Below are 17,290 nucleotides of genomic sequence, written 5' to 3'. Positions count from 1 at the left end.
TTTTAAACAAAATGTGAGCTCCTTCAACATTAGAGGATGAAACTTTTTCATCTCTTCCCAACCATCAAAATTTAAAGTTAGATATAACATAGTATCTACCTCAAAATATTAATCAAGGAGAGAAGAGATATATAAGGTTCATGCTCCATTTAAAAGGAACACTGTATTTTATCAGAATTTCTCTTGTAAAGGGGAGCCAGGAACAGAAAGGAAAAGGCAAAATGAGAAGGAAAATAAAACCATGACAACTTTTCAACCTTCCTGCAGGGAGTTTAAATTATTTTGGAGGGCAGAATGTCAGAATCCACCAAGTTGAACTTTACCCCCACCTTCTCTAGGAAAATTGCATCATCAGGCCACAGCCAACTGAGGTTGGAGTCATTTATTAGCAAGACTGCTACCTCTCGCACAAATCACATGAGTCCACCCACCGCCCTAGTGTCTTTGGTATCTTTCCACATCAGATGATGATTTCATTTCAAGCCATTTGCTTTGGATGAGGATGATAAAGGGCAGCAATTGAAAAACAACGACAGCAAAAATCTGAAATGCACACCACAGGCAAAGGGGCAACTGCAAAGAAAAGAATCACAAACCAAAGCAATAACTTACGGTAGCTACTTTCGCTATCGCTGGCATTAGAAGAAACATGTTCTGCAAGAACAGCACAGCAAATTAAAGAGATACCAAGCATTGGAGAGCAGCCAGAACTTAAAGGAATACCATGCAAGGCTACTAGAAATGTGAGCGAAAGGCAAGTAAGAGGCCGTAGAGGAGACGCATTGAGAAAACTCAGATAAGATGAAGATGAAAACTTTATCTCTCTTTTCCAGGAAGCTACTACTTGATTGCTGTATCTTCTTTTTTAGCAAACAGTAAACTACGTTTAATTATAAAAAATGCATAATGTCCATCTAAGCACTTTTCTTTTTATGAATACTTTGACCCATTCATGTTGCTCTGATTTTCCAGATTCTTGTTACAAAGGTCAACGTCTCTCAGCTGGATGTTCTTGACTATAAATTCAAGAGATTCTGGTATGCAGGGACTGTTTTCTGCAGGCTTTTTGTTGCTCTATTTTGCCTTTAGGTATTTTGCAGGAATATTGCATTTCAACTTGCCAATTGATCCCTGGAATCCCTTGAATTTTATTTCTATTTAAATACTTCCTAAACTAATTCACAAGATGAAAGGGATTGTTGAAGAACCTTCCTGCTTCAGTGAGTGTGTAGGAAATCTTGGAGGAAGAAATGAGTCACTGAAAAATGTTTTATGAGTCAGTTCAATATTTCCTTGTTTTTATTTTAAGATTCTTGCTTGGACAGCTATTAGGTTCTGGAGGAGTGGAACAGGCAGAAGGTAAACGGTCTGAAACTAAGCACAGGTTCTGCCACAAAGTATGTTTTTAATTCATGTTGAATGACTGCACAAGTATACGGTGATATCTCGAACCTTTTTTTTCATAAAAACACAGTTTAACTAGCATAACAGGGATATACCAGTTATGTGCCAGAATTAGGGCTTTATTTCCAAAATCACTTCCTTTCATCTGTACCTATTTACTAAGCTATAGAAGATAAATTCATCAACTTACTAACTTCTTTGTATATCAGGCTAATTGAATAAAGAATATGTGACTATTTGATTTCTGAAGCTCAATAGCAATAAATTCAGCTTTTTAAAAAGTGACAACTGTTGTACATCTTTAGAAAAAAGGAAAAGAATATAGAACATTATTCTCTAACAGTTAAAAAAAGTGCTTTAAAATGTATTTGCTATTATAGATTCTTGGATAGATTAGTTTCCATTTTTTAGCTTTATTAAGATATAACTGACAAATAAAATTGTAATATATTTTAAAGTGTACTGTGTGATGATGTGATACATGTGAACACTGTGAAAGGACTCCTGCAATCGTGTTAGTTAACACATCCTAGATGGATTAATTTCAGAGCATGAAACTAATGAAAATCAAAGCATGGGTTAAATTCACCTGAATCATTTCTCTTTGTGTGAGTGTTTGACCAGAACTGCATTATTAATTTAGGTACATATGTTACAAGTGCAAAGAGGCACTAGGGAAAGAAGTGTGGATGAATTAGTGCATATTTGTTTTTTGTTACTGAAAAGAAAGTCTAAGTACGTACCCAACAATGGCATATCTTCACGTGTGTGATTATCACAAGTACCTTGACTTGAAGATGACAGGTTTCTTTTTGTTTTGTTTTTACTTTTAAAATAATTTAGAGTGAAGCTACACTATAGAAATTTAGAACCATGCAGTGTTTTATTTAACGACCAATCTCTCTTAACATCAAGATAGTGTTTAACAGAATTTTTCTATTTTGTAGGTAAAAAGAAATTCAAAATATGTTCCAGCTAAAGTCCAAATTATGGCTACCAGTAGTGTTAACTGACAAATAACTTTACCTAGTGAAATCTGTTCAATTTTTAAAGAGTAAACAAACCTTTGGATTTAAAAGGGCATCATTCTAGATACAAAAAGGCATAACATATTTTTGACTCTCCAATAGCAACTACTTTTTAGTGATGTTCATATTAACAATATATTAAAACACTCCCCACCCCCACTGAAAATTTAAGAAATTCTCTCGGGTGGTACTTGATGCTATCCAGATACTGTTGAAATCAACATTTGAATTTCAGCCACCAATTCAAGAAAAATTTCATGACATATTCCATACAGAGACTCAAAGATAAAGTTTTCATCTTTAAGGAGATCAGTAGTTACTCTTGATCAGATTTTGTTTTCTAAACATACATATCTAAAAAAAGAGTCCAAATTAACAATTTGAAGGATGACAGGTATCATTACACAGGGTTATATAACCAGCCCTTGAAAACAAAGTCCAGCTCAATGTTATTTTGTTTTATAGAAATGAAATGAACAGCTTCTAAAAATATTGCCCACAGCTGTTAAATTAAAACAAAAAGAAAACAAACAAAAATGAACATGTGATACAGCTGCAAAAGACACAAAACTGTTCTTAGTTCATTGATGCCTACACAATGGAGTTAATATTAAAGAAATAAAAATCATAGTATAGTATATTAATACACAGAATTATTATTTTTTATTAGTGCAATGGGACACAGAGTAAAGGCATTAATAACTAGAAAATTTTAAAGTTTAATATATTTTTCTTTCCACTCTAAACCATAAAATGAAGATCTGGTTATGCAATGCAGCTAATAAATCACTGATAGAAAAACATATTAATATACATATCTAAAACTTTATCATACAAACATTTCAAGCAGGATCACCGCAAGTCAGAAAAAAAAAATCAGTCAAAGTTAATAGCAAAGAATTATTCATGGAAGATCAAATAGCTTAATATTTACTTTTTGAGAATGCATGTTCCTTTTGACTATAACACAGCTCCTTTACCAATAGCAAAGTACAACCCAATTATGGAATTTGGCAAGGTCATTAAGTATGTCTGGGGGAAAAGCCAGAAGAAAGAATATAAAATACATTTCTGCTTTCCTGTTCTACAGCATTTAACTCGCCCTTTCTTTCAACATGGTTTCTTGCTCCCTGAGAGGTATCAGGCGGCAGAGCAAGGGATGCCACGGCGGCACCAGGACCATGCTGGTCACAGCACGCGGTCAGAAAGGGAAGGTGTGAACTGCAACGGAAGTTACAGTGCCTGAGACACTTTGCTTTTAAATGCTGACATGCAGAACAAAACGGCTGAAAATTGCTTTGTAGGAGCATTCACAGCTAGGTAACAAATAAAACTCAGTATCTTGTGCATGCTAGGAGTGAAAGGCCCTCGAGAAAAGGAACAAAAGCGAAACTCAAAAGGAAAGAAAAAGAAAAGAAAAGTTACAGTGACCATTCCTGGGAACTTACTCAGAGTCTTTGTTCCATAACCGTCGTCACCTAATCCGGGGATGTCCTGCATGGAAGTCCCCAGAGAGAGCAATGAGAGAGGGAGAACAGCCACGGAAGAGGAAGGAAGAAGTCAGTGGAGTTGAAATGGATACTACCATGACAGACCGTGTTGCCTGAGCAATCTGGATCCCATGCTCTCTTCTTCTGAAACAACTTTCACCCCAAACTCCCTGGACTGAGACTCAAGGATTTGTAAAGCAACTTGAAAGGTTTAAGCAGAAGATTGTTATGAAAAAGAGAAAGAGTCAGCAGATGTCATTTTTGCCCACTGTCAGTACTGCCACAGCAACGTACCACTGGGAGCGATGATCCCCTCCAAGTTTCATGGCCAATTCTTAGTCTGAGCATCCACCCAATACAAGCTCACTGCTCAGTAAGGAAGTGCTTAATATTTGCTGGGAGGGAAAGAGTGAACAAATGCTAGTAATCAATAAAGGGAATTTAATCACTCCCAGTTAGCTAGCATTCCAAAACAATATACGTGGCAATGGAATCTAATATTTCTGTCCAGAAAAGAATTTGTCTCGAGCCCTTGGAGAGTTGCATGATAGAAAACGCGAACCAGACCCAGTCCTGGTCACAGATAAATGCTGTTTGGAAGCAAAGTCCCTGCTTCCTCAGGTCCCTCTCCAATGCGTTCTGCAAAGAAGAGCTCTATCCAGGGAAGGATCCAGACTGCAGCCAAACACTGGTCACAGTAGTAAGCCCTGACCTGCCTGCCTGCCGTGTTTGTTTGCCTAGGCGTGTGGCGTGGGGGAGCCTACATCATGCGTGTTGCCCGTGAAGGATTTTTTTCTCTTGTGTTGCAGGTGACATTCTCTTCGAGAATCTACTTACGTTCAGGATCACTGGTTTCCTGCTCACTCTGCTCCTTGTTCTTGTAGAATGGGAATTTTCGTGAAAAGATGAAGCTCTTTTTACGCTTGTCATTGAATGACTGTGAAGGAGAAAAGGCATGGGGCAAAAACAGGGGACGTCTAATTGTTGTCACACTCATGCTGACAAAACAACTAGTTTGTAAAAGCAGAGAGAGCTGTAGTGATGCAAGTGGATAGTCTAAAGGGGTGTGGGAGGGTCCCTAAAGGCAGATTTTAGTTTCCAGGAGTGTAAATTCTGAAAAATGACACCTTGGAAAAACTGTCTCCTAATTAAGAGGCAGGTAAATGACGACGGGGGAAATGAATATTAAATTGGAAGTAGAAGACCCTCTGTCCGGCTCTGTAACTTGCTAGTTCATCACCTTAGACAGGTAACTGAATCTCTTTGAACCTCAGTATCTACTTCATCTGCATACTGAGGATGATGACAGCAGCTCTTAGGTTGTGAGACTCATGTAAGGCAGTATAAACATAAAGTGCTATACAAATGTCATCTTTATAATCATCATTATCATCAGGTAGAAAAGACTTTACTAGAGATGCTAGACACATCAGTGTCTAGATGTCTTTTTAAATAACTGGAATTTGAGTTACTTCAGCTTGAATTTAATTAAAACCTCAGAGATGTGTGTGGATTTATGATATATGATGATTTAGTTCCCACACAGATATATGATAATTACAGTATTATATTTTCATTCAAAAGAGATTTTAAAGATAATTGAGCTCCAAGCCCTCACTTGTAGACAGGGGGCCAGAGGCACAGAGAGGCTGAGTCCCTTGCCAATATCACAGAGCTAGCTGGTGACAGTCAAGACACCATCAACCAAAATCTATTAAAATTGTTGCTAAAGAGGTATTAACTTGATATTCACTCAAGCAAGGGAGATATAACGGCCATTTATCTATATTCTGATATGACAAGAAATAATGGAAGAAGCGCTGTCCTTAAAAATGTAAACCACTCCATTAGCTTAAATGAGGTGGAATTTAAAATAATACAGGTAGACATAACAGAATACCTGTATCAGAACTTATTCATTCAAGTGAATATCAGATGCTTGCCTAAAAGACTTCTTAAGAAAAAATCATTTATTCCCACTGTTGCTGTTATGTAAATGCTATCTGGGGTTCTTCTTTGGGAAACGTGTTCTTAATCATTTTATAGGCTATAAGCCCTGCAAGTCTTGGTAATTTCATATTGACGTATCATTTTAAAAACATGTTTTGCCAGCTTATTTGACTGACTTGGCTCTGAGGGTCTCTCGCCAAGAAACAAGATTTGTTACCACACAGGTATTACTGTGCCAAAGACTGAAGGTAATTTGACAAGGGGTATTCTAAAACGGTTTTAGCAATGACAGCCGATAGGAATAAATGCAGAGAGAGCAAGGTGACTACTTGGAAAAAACAGCACTTGTTTGGATATTTTGGCCCATTGGCGGGAATCAGTTATGTGCTCTTATGAATTTGATGCTTGACAAAATGGTATAAATAACTTATTTTCTTTGTATACTCACGCACTCCTATACCTAATATCCATTTTGGTAGTCATGTTCATTTAGGAAATATTAAAGTATTAAAATATTGGCGCTGTCATTCAGTAATTCATTACTTTTTTAGTTACTAGGAAATTTCACCAAAGTCAGTTGAGCTTAATTTTATGTACCATTAAGAAGGCTTTAAGAAAACCAATAAATCAAATATTTAATAAATCCTGAAATTAGAGGACACATTTTGTACTTCATATTCAAGAACTAGAAACACATTCTCAGGGAAAAAAAGAAGTATCACTTCAGAATTTATTACTCTGCTGACAGCACTTGTGTTCAATATAGTTTTATCATAATTTGTAATTGAGGAATTGGTGTCCAAAGACAAGGCTGGGAACTACCCCCCAAATTTTCCCAGTTAAAAAATGGTAAGTCCTTAAAGGAACATTAAATATTCTTGCATCACTCCAGTTTCATGCCACTTTTACATTTCAAGCATATTTAACTTCAGTAACTGAAAATAAAAGAAAAAAAAATCATGTAAGAATTAATGACACGTGATATTGCAAGATATGTTAGACATTTAACTTCAACGTTACGGATGGCTTGTCATGCAAAAAAAAAAACCACTTACATATTTTCATGCAAATACAAAACAATGCCAGGAGGAATAAAGCCTGGGGTTAAAATGTAGACATGAATGCACAATGTGGAGGCCTTTGAGAGCCATATGGGGCCGCATGCAAACCACATCGTTTAAATTGTCTCTTGGGGTCAAAGGAAAATGAAAATGTGTTGTTTGTGATTCATTCTTTTATCTTTTCAAAGCAAGGACTGTAATGTGTTAACATTTCCCGAGTATGAAAATGTTGTGTATCATGAGTCATCTGATTGGGACATCATAATATTTAGCACCACACTTTTTTTAAAAGAACAGAAAATGCATAATAATTCCTCAAAAATGAAATTATCTATCATATCAGTCTATTACCGAAAGCCACTTTGTACTGGAGTTAAAGAAAAGGTAATGGAATCATTCATTGGTGGTCACATTGCCTTACATTTATGGACACAAAACCAAATCACAACTTCCCTTCACACGCACAGATTTAAAAGTCACACATTTAAGGTCTTAAACATTTCAACTAGAAGAGATTATATGTGGTTTATGGTGCTCTAATCTATTCTTTATTTTGTTAGACATGTGTAATACCATTATATAAGCTTTTGTTTTCATTGCTGTTAATTTTTTCTTTTAATTTAGAAAAGAAAAATCTGTTACACGAGTGTTAGGTGAGAATAATAAATCAGCACTTTTACTATTCATGGAACACATCGTCCTAAAGCTAACCTACAGCTCTATTAATCGTACTTGATCAGTGCTGTTTTCCTCTACATTACAGTATCTTAAATTCCAATCCATTGTCTTCATGGCAGAAAACTTCTTTGAGCAGAGATTTTGAAAATACCAATCACACGTGGCAAGTGGAAAGTTGGCATAACTAAGAATTCCATTGTGGAATTTGACCTGGATTATTGAGTTCTTATGAACAAAAATGGTAAAGACAACAAGTAACATTTGCTGAGCACTTATTATGTGCCAGGCTTGGTTCTAAAGGCTCTGCCTATGCGAATCTCCACACTAACTTCATGAGGTTGGTATCATCATTATTCTCATATTACAGATGAGGAAACTAAAGTTTACAAATCTTCTGTTACTTGCCCAGAGTCATACAGTTGGTGAGCAGTGAAGTTAGAATCTGAATTTGCAAATATTCCTGGTTGCAAATACTGCTGTTCTTAGAGCAAGAAAAGTTTCCGTAACTCAAGCCTGTTTCAAGTTTATATTTAAAATCATTAGCATCTGACTTTCTGAAGTGACACTGTAATCTGTCTTCTTTCCCACAGCTTCACTGCTTGGCAATTATTTATTTAAGCCATCAGATGCTATTGGCTTCAACAATATTTTTGTGAGATATCCTGCTACAATTTTTTGAGACCCTTTCATGTTTTTGCGGGTTCTATTCTATTGTACTCGTTTTTAAATAATGTACAAAAATAAAGTAAAAAAATTTCAGTGTGACAGGTTATGAATGGCTTTTAAAAGGTAAGTGCCCATGAGGAGCAAATCTATAGACGAAGTAGATTAGCGGTTTGTTGGGGCTGAGTGAGGGAAGGGGGTACAGAGAATGGGAAGTGACAGCTAATGGGTATAGTGTTAGTTTTAGGAAAGATGAAAATGTTCTAAAATTAGATTGTGGTGATGGTTGCATAACACTACCAATATAGTAAACAACACTGAATTGGACACTTTAAGTCTGTGAATTGTATACTATGTGAATTATATCTCAGTAAGGTCTTAAAAAACAAAAATACCCCTCTCCCTAACCTCCACACTATGGGATGAAAGCAAACAATCACAGCATGTTTTAAATTTTACTTGGTGTAAATAATTTTTATCTTTAATTGAAAGAGAGGAAACCTCCCTCCACAACCCTTGCAATCAATCAGATACACATGCCTTGTTTATCTGATTCTGTTGTGTCTCTGTTAAATGAATACCTTTCATGTTGTGACAGACATTAGAACACTCATTCCAGGAGTCAGCATATTATTACTGTCACTCAGAAGTCGCCAAGTTGTTAGGTCAAATGGCACGAAATTGTGCAGCCTGACCCCAGAATGTAATGGCATTGGTGAACTGGTTTAAGGTAAAATACACGCTCCATGAAGAAAAGAAACAAAACAAAAAACTCAAATTGCTCCTTCTCCCACTCAAATCCCATGTTTTTAAAGATACATGAGGGAATCTTGATGTGTTTTTATCCTTTTCATTCAGAAAACTTCAAAACGAGGGGCATTTTAAAGTTTTTCTTCTTCGTGTTCTAATTTTTCAAGCTTCAAATGTTTCATAGTTCTAAAAAGTCACATTCAAGATATGAATGTTCTCTGTGCAGAATTTGATTTAAATGTATACTGAGCTCATATACACCTTTTTCTGTGACCTCTTTTATCTCTTATAAATGTTTCTTTCCTCTTCATTCTTGTCTCTCCTCCTCTAAAATAATTGTGTTCCCTTTGGAAGGCTGTTACCATAAGTTTGGGCCACCATTTTGTATTATACACATCATGTTTTCATACAGAACAAAAGAGAAGTTTAAAACAAGAGAGGTCCAAAACCAAGTAACAATGAAACAAAGAGGTTGTTAAAGGAAAGACAGGAGTTGGCCTGAAATATGTCTGTTTTAGAAACGTGTCTGAATGGATGTGTGTCTGTAACAGTGTCCCTATAAATGTGTCTCTAACAGTGTCCCAGGGTTCTGTTTGCAAGGCTAATGAATTAATGCATCTAGGCACTGAGCATCAATAGCTGGTAACATCACACACACAAAAAGACAATCAGATGAATGTGCTTCCTGATGGGAAAACAAAATACTACCACAAAGTAGTTCTGTAAACCTCTACTCTCAAAAGAAAAGGAAAGAAAACCCTCCTTTGCCAATGAGTCTGAATCTAACCAAACCTCTAAATCCAACTACCAGTTTACAGAAATAAAGATGACAGAGAAACCTGCTAAATTATACTACAAAGAAAATCTGGAGTAAACTCTATAAGACAAATGACCTGGTTTCTTAAATATAAAAATGGAAACAAAACAAACAAAAAAATGGGGGAAAACATATAAATCAGAAGAGAACTAAGAGGAATCAACCAATTACAATAGATTTCACTTCTGGTTCAGGCAAAGAAATTGTATAATAAAGAAACAAAAAAGCATTTATGATATTTATGAGTCAAGTTAAGACCTGAAATAGATGGAATATTAATCCAATAATTATTAATTTTTAAGTGTGATAAATGGCATTGTGGTCATGCCATATTTAAGTAGTTACAGTTGAAATGATTTAATGCATTGAATTTGCTTCAAAAAAATATGGGAGAAACATAGTACTCTGACTACTTACCCTCAGAATATATTCTAAAGATAGAATTGTAAAGAAATTTTGAACTTCACTTAGGAGGCTTATTGTCGGTTGAATTCTGAAACTATTTGATGTGTGAGTAATGAGCAAGTGAGTAAAACACACTGATGCTGTGAAACAACGTTATCCTTGTGAAAGAAGGGTAAGGTACAATCATGGAATGAGGTAAGGAGAGGAAAAATCTTATGATGGTAAATAGTAATTAGAAGCATCTGATATAAATTTATGATTTTTCTAAACAAATTTATTTTTCTTTCTCTGCCCATTAAAGGAGGCTAGATGTAATGATATCCCAGAAGCAAAAAGCACACCTGGTGCTCAGACTTTGCTTTCTAAATGCCATTTCCTACAAAAAAGAGCTAGGTTTTTGTGTTTTTTTTTTTTTTTTGAGAAATGGCTGATTCCATGAGCAGGTAAAGTAAAAGGTAAGTCTGAAACATTTTGTTGGACTGGAAAGTAAAAAGTACTAAACATAAACACAAAAATAACACAAAATTTAGAAAACCTAGAACTAATGATGGCATGTCAAAAGGACACCAAAGCCAGTTTAAAAGTGATCACACCAGCCAAATCTAGACAAGTTGAATACTAAAATGAATAATGACAGAAATGGAGTATAACACATTGAATTAAAAAAGAAAATCATAAGTCCATAAAGATCACCCAAAATACCTAAATTAAATAATTAATAATGGGGAAAAAGAGAAAGTTCTCTTATGTAGAATGCTAATAACTATAGAAGAAACAATAAAGTTAGGAAATCACCATTTTTTGACTACCATAATAATAATTAATTCAGGCAAGAATCATCAGTGGTTAATAAAACTATTGATTAAAAATTTGTTGGGGAACAGCATACATTATCTTTTTTTTTTTCATTTCTAATTTTATTGATTTGAGTCCTCTCCCTCTTTTTCTTGATGGGTCTGGCTAAAGGTTTATCAATTTCGCTTATCTTCTCAAAGAACCAGCTTTTAGTTTTACTGATCTTTGCTATTGTTTTCTTTGTTTCTATTTCATTTATTTCTGCTCTGATCCTTATGATTTCTTTCCTTCTACTAACTTTGGGTTTTGTTTGTTTTTCTTTCTCTAGTTCCTTTAGGTGTAAGTTTAGACAGTTTATTTGAGATTTCTTTTGTTTCTTGAGGTAGGATTGTATTGCTATAAACTTTCCTCTTAGAACTGCTTTTGCTGCATCCCATAGGTTTTGGGTCGTCGTGTTTTTGTTGTCATTTGTCTCTATGTAGTTTTTGATTGCCTCTTTGATTTCTTCAGTGATGTCTTAGTTATTTAGTAATGTATTGTTTAGCCTCCATGTGTTTGTGTTTTTTATGTTTTTTCCCCTGTAATTTATTTCTAATCTCATTAGTGTTGTGGTCAGAAAAGATGCTTGATATGATTTCAACTTTCTTAAATTTACCAAGGCTTGATTTGTGACCCAAGATATGATCTATTCTGGAGAATGTTCCATGTGCATTTGAGAAGAAAGTGTAATCTGTTGTTTTTGTATGGAATGTCCTATAAATATCAATTAAATCTATCTGGTCTGTTGTGTCATCTAAAGCTTGTGTTTCCTTATTAATTTTCTGTCTGGATGATATGTCCATGGGTGTAAGGGAGATGTTAAAGTCCCCCACTATTAGTGTGTTACTGTCGATTTCTTCTTTTATAGCTGTTAGCATTTGCCTTATGTACTGAGGTGCTCCTATGTTGGGTGCATATGTATTTGTAATTGTTATATCTTCTTCTTGGATTGAACCCTTGATCATTATGTAGTGTCCTTCCTTGTCTCTTGTAACATTCTTTAAAGTATATTTTACCTGATATGAGTATTGCTACTCCAGCTTTCTTTTCATTTCCATTTGCATGGAAAATCTTTTTCCATCCCCTCACTTTCAGTCTGTATGTGTCCCTAGGTCTGAAGTGGGTCTCTTGTAGACAGCATATATATGGGTCTTGTTTTTGTATCCATTCAATGAGCCTGTGACTTTTGGCTGGAGCATTAAATCCATTCACATTTAAGGTAATTATCGATATGTATGTTCCTATTAGCGTTTTCTTAACTGTTTTGGGTTTGTTTTTGTAGGTCCTTTTCTTCTCTTGTGTTTCCCACTTGGAGAAGTTCCTTTAGCATTTGTTGTAGAGCTGGTTTGGTGGTGCTGAATTCTCTTAGCTTTTGCTTGTCTGTAATGCTTTTGATTTCTCTGTCGAATCTGAATGAGATCCTTGCTGGGTAGAGTAATCTTGGTTGTAGGTCCTTCCCTTTCCTCACTTTAAATATATCGTGCCACTCCCTTCTGGCTTGTAGAGTTTCTGCTGAGAAATCAGCTGTTAACCTTATGGGAGTTCCCTTGTATGTTATCTGTCATTTTTCCCTTGTTGTTTTTAATAATTTTTCTTTGTCTTTAATTTTTGTCAATTTGACTACTATATGTCTCGTCATGTTTCTCCTTGGGTTTATCCTGCCTGGGGCTCTCTGCGCTTCCTGGACTTGGCTGGCTGTTTCCTTTCCCATGTTAGGGAAGTTTTCGACTATAATCTCTTCAAATATTTTCTCGGGTCCCTTCTCTCTCTCTTCTCCTTCTGGGACCCCTATAATGTGAATGTGGGTGTCTTTAATGTTGTCCCAGAGATCCCTTAGGCTGTCTTCATTTCTTTTCATTCTTTTTTCATTCTGCGGCAGTGAACTCCACCATTCTGTCTTCCAGGTCACTTATCTGTTCTTCTGCCTCAGTTATTCTGCTATTGATTCCTTCTAGTGTAGTTTGCATTTCAGTTATTGTATTGTTCATCTCTGTTTGTTTGTTCTTTAATTTTTCTAGGTCTTTGTTAAACATTTCTTGCATCTTCTTGATCTTCGGCTCCATTCTTTTTCCGAGGTCCTGGATCATCTTCACTATCATTATTCTGAATTCTTTTTCTGGAAGGTTGCCTATTTCCACTTCATTTAGTTGTTTTTCTGGGGTTTTATCTTGTTCCTTTATCTGGTACATAGTCCTCTACCTTTTCATTTTGTCTATCTTTCTGTGAATGTGGTTTTCATTCCACAGGCGGCAGGACTGCAGTTCTTCTTGCTTCTGCTCTACGCCCTCTCGGGACACTTATCTTCTAACAGATGAATCATTAAAAAGGTGGGTAGGGGCTTCCCTGGTGGTGCAGTGGTTAAGAATCCACCTGCCAATGCAGGGGACATGGGTTCGAGCCCTGGTCCAGGAAGATCCCACATGTCACGGAGCAACTAAGCCCATGTGCCACAACTACCAAGCCCGCGCACCACAACTACCGAAGCCTGTGCACCTAGAGCCTGTGTTCCGCAACAAGAGAAGCCACCGCAATGAGAAGCCTGCGCACTGCAATGAGGAGTAGCCCTCGCCTGCTGCAGCTGGAGAAAGCTTGCGTGGAGCAATGAAGACCCAACACAGCCAAAAAAAAAAAAAGTGGGTAAAAGTGCCTTTATGGTGGAGTAATCTGGTAGATACCACCTTAACCAAGTGATCAAACTTAGCGTCACAGTATAGTGGGATAACCTGAAACCATGTGCCTCCTGATGGAAAGCACTGAGAAGTATACAATATCACTGATATCCTTGCCAAAAATGCATTAGACGAAGCTAACCATGAAGAGATAATCAGCAAATTAAAATTAAGAAACATCGTCTTAATCCTCTTATGTCACTGTCATAAAAAACAGAAAAGGCTAAAGAACCATTCTAGATTAAAGGAGATTAAGGAAACAGGACAAATGAATTGCAATGTGCGATCCTGGATTGAATTCTGAATTAGAACAACAACAACAACAGGCCATAATTTCTACAATGTCCTCTTGAAATAGTTCAGGGGAGATTATCTATCTATCTATCTATAAATATCTCATATATTTCAGAATATACAAAACAAGATTGACCATGAGTTGGTAACTGTTGAAGCTAATAGGTACAGAGGTTCATAATTCTATTCTTTCTACATTTTTGTAAGCTTGAAAATTTTCATAATAATGAACTTCATCTCTTAACTTATACCATACACCAAAATTTTCTAGAGATAGATTGCAGACCTAATTCTAAAAGCTTGAAGTATACAATTTCTAGAAGAAAACAGAATATACTTGTAATCTGAGGCAGGCAAAGATTTTGTGGATAAAACATAAAAGCACTAATGGCAAATTTAGAAAAATGGTAAACTGGATTTCATCATTAAAAACTTTTGCTTTTCAAAAGAGGTCATTAAGAAAATAAAAAACCAAGCCACAAACTGGGAAACAATGTTTAAAATACATATATCTGATAAAGGAGTTTTATTCAGAATATTTAAAAACTCCTACAACTGAACAATAAAAAGCAAAAACATACAATAAAAAATGGGCAAAAGACTCAACTGGATATTTAACGTAAGATATGCAAATGGTCAGTAAGCATGTGAAAAACATCATTAATCATCAGAGAAATTTAAGCCAAAGCAAGATACCACTCCATACCCACTAGAGTGGCTGAAAGGAAAAAGACTGACAATATTAGGTGTTGGTAAGGATATGAAGCAATTGGAACTCTCATATGAATTGTTAGTGGGAATGCAAAATGGTATAGCCACTTTGAAAACACTTTGACAGTTTCTTGTAAAGTTTATCATACAGCTAACCTATGCTTCAGCAATTCACCCTTAGATGTTTACTCAAGAGAAAAATATGTCCACAAAAAGGTGTGTATAAGAATGTTCATTTGGAGAATTCTAATGTCCATCAACAGGTAAATTGATAGACTGTGATACACTGATACACACAATATATTGCTATTGCTACTCAGCAACAACATGGATGAATCTCAAAAGCATTATGCTGAGTCGTAGAAGGCAGACACACAAGAGTATGTATGTATGATTCCAATTATAAGAAGTTCTAGAACAGGCAAAACTAAGATATGGTGGTAGAAATCAAATTCGTGGTTGAAAAGTGAGAAACTGTGTCTTTATCATGGCTAGAACCACGACACTTCCCCAAAATATATTTCTAGCCTAGGCTACTCTCCTCAATATATATAGGTATATCTTCTTTTTTTTTAATTGAAGTATAGTTGACTTATAGGTATATATTCTATATCTTGACTTGGGTGCTGGTTATAGAAACCCTTCCCCCTTTGTCCATCTCATAAACACTGACTCATTTTTAAGGTTATATGCTCAGATGTTCTACCCAAGGTTGTCACAGTGAATCTACTCCTTTTTACATAGCTCTCTCCTACTACATTATGATCTCAGAGCAGGCACCACATCCCTTTCATTTCTGTATGTAGGATCTAGAGAAGGTAGGTACTCAAATATTCATCAAATGAATGCATGAACTGAAATGCTAAGGGATGATTCCCACTGGGAATATGGGGAGAAACTTTTGGCAAAAAAGGAGAAGAAAAAGAAGGAAGAGAAGGAATATAACAAACATCTGGAGAAAAGGGGGAGAAGTAATGGAAGAAAAAGAACCATGGCCAAATGAATAATGTTTGTTTTTTTTAATTGCATTTCTTGGCAGTTATCTCTCAGAATCTGTTTTTCTCATAATTCTGTGCTCAATGATCTGATCTAGTTGCTGTTTATTATTAGTAATAAAAATGTGCTGGCTCAGCTATTTGCTTGTTTAATCTCTGAGCCTCAGTTCTGAATATTTAAATGTGATAATGTATAAAAAGCTATTATCATAGTGCCTGGCATTTATTAAAGCTCAATAAATAGGAGCCAATTATTTTAATGGTGACATATCATTAGAGAGTATTTGGAAGCATCAGCTTTAATGAATGCTTAACAATGGAATGAAATTAGAAATCTATAACGAAACAGAAATTTAGAAAATCCCCAAATATGTGGGTATTAAAAGAAATGAAAACACTATCCTAACTAACCAATGGGTCAAAGAAGAAATTATAAGGAAACTAGAAAAGACTTTGATATGAATGAGAATAAAGACACAGATACCAAAACTTATGGCAGCTAAAGCAATATTTAGAGGAAAACTTATAGCTATAATATTAAATATTATAGCTATAATATTAAAAAAGATCTCAAATCAAAAGTCTAACCTTCCACCTTAAGGCACTGGAGAAAAGACCAAGCTAAGCCTAAAGCAAGCAGAAAAAGGCAAATAATAAAGATTAGAGCAGAAATTAATGAACTATAGAGAAGAGAAAAACAACAGAGAGAAATCAACAAAACCAAAAGTTAGTTCTTTGAAAAGATTAACAAATTGATAACTGTTAGATTGGCTAAGAAAAAAAGAGAGAAGACTTATTACTAAAATAAGGAATAAAAGAGGAGATATCATTACTGACCCTACAGAAATAAAAAGAATTATAAAGAAATACCATGATCAGTTGTATACCAGTAAATTAGACAATTTAGATGGACAAATGAAATGAACAAATTCCTAGAAAAGACACAAATTACCAAAACTGACTCAAGAAGAAAAATAACTCTGAACAGATTTCTAACAAATAAATAGATTAAATTAGTAATTTGAAAAACTAGCCACCAAGAAAAGCCCAGGCCTAGCTGGCTTCACTGGTGAATTCTACTAAACATTTAAAAAAGAATAAATATCAATTCTTCTCAAACTTCCAAAAGACAGAACTCATTCTATACGCCACCATTACCAGACACCAAAATTAGAAAATATATCACAATAAATAAAAACTACAAACCAATACATCTTATAAGCATAATAACAACTTAATATTTCATCAAATGGATTTACCACAATTGGCTTAAACATTACTGTATTATTGGATACTTCTGTAGTTTCCCATTTTTAAGTACTCTATGTTGCAATGAATATAACATTTTCTGTATTTCAAATTATTTCCTTGGGATAGATTTCTAGAAGTTGAATTATTGAGTTAAAAATTATGGATAGCTAAAAAAATCTGACATGTGCCAAACTACTTTCAAAATGATCTGTACTAACTGACATCTCCTCTAGCAACCATTTATTCTTAATTTATAATTGGTCCCAATGATGTGTCCTGTCTGCTTTTTT

At 35.2% G+C, this 17,290-nt stretch overlaps 1 protein-coding gene across 11 annotated transcripts in view; it reads right to left on the bottom strand.

Moving 5' to 3' along the window:
* The window catches only part of DLG2 (discs large MAGUK scaffold protein 2), a 2,048,212-nt gene that overhangs the window by 21,587 nt on the left and 2,009,335 nt on the right, over positions 1–17,290 (bottom strand). For 7 of the 11 annotated variants that reach the window (XM_032641314.1, XM_032641323.1, XM_032641318.1 and 4 more), the window contains one exon: positions 3,881–3,926. In XM_032641314.1, coding sequence (XP_032497205.1) covers positions 3,881–3,926 — 46 coding nt within the window. Of the gene's footprint in view, positions 1–3,880; positions 3,927–4,759; positions 4,860–17,290 lie in introns of all 11 variants that reach the window. The other 4 variants (XM_032641315.1, XM_032641317.1, XM_032641319.1 and 1 more) reach the window with 1 other exon arrangement.

This window comes from Phocoena sinus, chromosome 8, assembly GCF_008692025.1.
Source record: "Phocoena sinus isolate mPhoSin1 chromosome 8, mPhoSin1.pri, whole genome shotgun sequence".
NCBI classification, from domain to species: domain Eukaryota; kingdom Metazoa; phylum Chordata; class Mammalia; order Artiodactyla; family Phocoenidae; genus Phocoena; species Phocoena sinus.
Note: the sequence above shows the minus strand (reverse complement) of the source record. Positions and strands in the feature narration are given on the sequence as shown.